The sequence below is a fragment of the Tachysurus vachellii genome, chromosome 26, assembly GCF_030014155.1.
Source record: "Tachysurus vachellii isolate PV-2020 chromosome 26, HZAU_Pvac_v1, whole genome shotgun sequence".
NCBI lineage: Eukaryota > Metazoa > Chordata > Actinopteri > Siluriformes > Bagridae > Tachysurus > Tachysurus vachellii.
Window position 1 is genome coordinate 1197197 of NC_083485.1, and position 2500 is coordinate 1199696.

The window sequence follows — 2500 nt, forward strand, 5'->3', positions numbered from 1 at the left end:
ACTCACACACTCTCCCTCACTCACACACTCTCCCTCACTCACACTCTCTCTCTCTGACCTGAACACATCCAGCGAGGAGTGCATGGAGGACGTGCACTCGTTTCTTCATGAGTCTCACGTCAGCGGGTGTGGAGTCGGCACACTGGCCGTTCTGGATGGGGTTGATGAAACGGTTCTGAAACTCACGCAGGGAACCCAGAAGGTTCTGCTTCACAAAACTCACCATGCAGTGATCTATAGTGCAAACACACACACACACACACACACACACACACACACTGAAAGCACTACATTAGCTTCTAAAGGCAGTTTGGGAAATGAGCATTTGGGCAAAAGGAAAAGCATCTTATGAAAGGTCAAAGGTCACTACACTCTGTGAGGTTGTTCTGAAGTGGTGTTCCTGTCAGGACGATTCGCCGGCGTGTACGAATGGAGCGCATGGCTTTACAGATGGCAGTCGCCTCGTTCTTCAGGACATGGCCTTCGTCACACACCACTATGTCAGGTCCTAAACACACACACACACACACACACACACAAACACACACACACAAACACACACACACACACAAACACACACACACACACACATACACACAAACACACAAAAACACACACACAAACAAACACACACACACACACAAACACACACACACAAACACACACACACACAAACACACACAAACACACACACACACACACAAACACATGCACGCAAGTTGTTCTATTGATTGCAAAGTGAATGAGAAGTACATAATCAGTTGAGAGCAGGATTTGGCAGGGTGTGATGTGTGGTACAGGATAGGGGAGCAGGATTTGGCAGGGTGTGATGTGTGGTACAGGATAGAGGAGCAGGATTTGGCAGGGTGTGATGTGCAGTACATTATTAACAGGGAGCAGTACAATGTGAATTATGGATTTGGCAGTTTCGTACCTGGATCCCGCAGAACTTTGCGCAGGTTCTCCTTCTGTTTGCCGTATTTGACTTGATCTCCGTGTGTGAGAATGCGGTACAGTTCATAACTCATGATCATCACACCACCTCTCATGTGCCAACTGGTCAGAGCGTTGACACGAGAAGACACCAACTTCACCGTCGCTAACTCCGTCACCTGAACGTGAGTGAAGGAGATGTAGGTTCACTTTTAGTGTAGATGTTAGGGATGAAAATCAGCATACGGAAGAAACTCTAACACTGTTTTATTATTATTTATATCTATAGGGTAGATACAGGGTTTATTATTTATATCTATAGGGTAGATACAGGGTTTATTATTTATATCTATAGGGTAGATACAGGGTTTATTATTTATATCTATAGGGTAGATACAGGGTTTATTATTTATATCTATAGGGTAGATACAGGGTTTATTATTTATATCTATAGGGTAGATACAGGGTTTAATATTTATATCTATAGGGTAGATACAGGGTTTATTAGTTATATCTATAGGGTAGATACAGGGTTTATTAGTTATATCTATAGGGTAGATACAGGGTTTATTATTTATATCTATAGGGTAGATACAGGGTTTATTATTTATATCTATAGGGTCGATACAGGGTTTATTATTTATATCTATAGGGTAGATTGTGTCTAGAATGTTCTTTTTCCCATTAAAACAAACTACACCGACCTCCAATTTCTTTTTGGTGATGCCGCGCTGCCATTTGTCGAACTCCGACCTCCAGTTGAGCACCGTGTTCAGAGGACACACCACCAGCGCCGTCTTCAGCTCCACCAGCTCACATGTCAACACTGTATGTAGAAACGCGATGACCTGAAACACACACACACACACACACAACAGGTCACGTCATGTAAACGACATCAGGCTCTCGATTCCACTCGGCCTTTTCATCACACACACCTGCAGCGTCTTTCCGAGGCCCATGCAGTGGGCGAGAAGGCAGCCAGAACCAGGAGATGATTTGACCTTCGCTACGGACTCACAACAGCTGTCCCACATGAACTGCACACCTACACAGACGCGCAACACGACACAAAAATCGTACATCCGGTCAGAGGTAATTAAGCTACTGCTAACGAAACCAAGATCACTGTGTTTCATACACACACTTCCCTTACCGTCACGCTGGTGAGGTTTAAGTTTACTCAGTAGATGTGTATCCACCTGCACCAGACATTCCCGTGTTGCATCATTCATTTCTAGCAGCAGAGGGACAGGTTTGGGGGCAGGAGTCTCAGCTACTATCATCACCTGGAGCCACACACACACACACACACACACACACACACACACACACACACACACAGTGTCCGGTTGTCTACTCACGATTCCCTACGCTGGAAGCACACTATTTATCAAACGCATTACTATGGTAACGACCGACTAAAACATAAACACACACCTCCGACTCGTCTCGTCCCTGTTCTCTGCTCTCCTCCTCCAGTCGTCGCTGTCTTTCTCTCTCAGCCAGCCTCTTCCTCCTCTCCTCCTCCTCCCTCAGCGCCTCCTGCGTCTCCTTTGCCAGCTGC

The 2500-nt window shown here is 45.6% G+C and overlaps 1 protein-coding gene across 1 annotated transcript in view; it reads right to left on the reverse strand.

The window, feature by feature from the left end:
• Positions 1-2500, reverse strand: part of LOC132841090 (transcriptional regulator ATRX-like) — a 26391-nt gene that overhangs the window by 8848 nt on the left and 15043 nt on the right. Inside the window, exons 16-22 of the mRNA XM_060863276.1 lie at positions 2374-2500; positions 2090-2222; positions 1872-1981; positions 1638-1781; positions 935-1112; positions 371-508; positions 59-234 (exon numbers count right to left, since the gene is read on the reverse strand). The exon at positions 2374-2500 is cut by the window's right edge and continues 101 nt beyond it. Of these exons, the coding sequence (XP_060719259.1) occupies positions 59-234; positions 371-508; positions 935-1112; positions 1638-1781; positions 1872-1981; positions 2090-2222; positions 2374-2500 (1006 nt within the window). The remainder of the gene's footprint in view (positions 1-58; positions 235-370; positions 509-934; positions 1113-1637; positions 1782-1871; positions 1982-2089; positions 2223-2373) is intronic.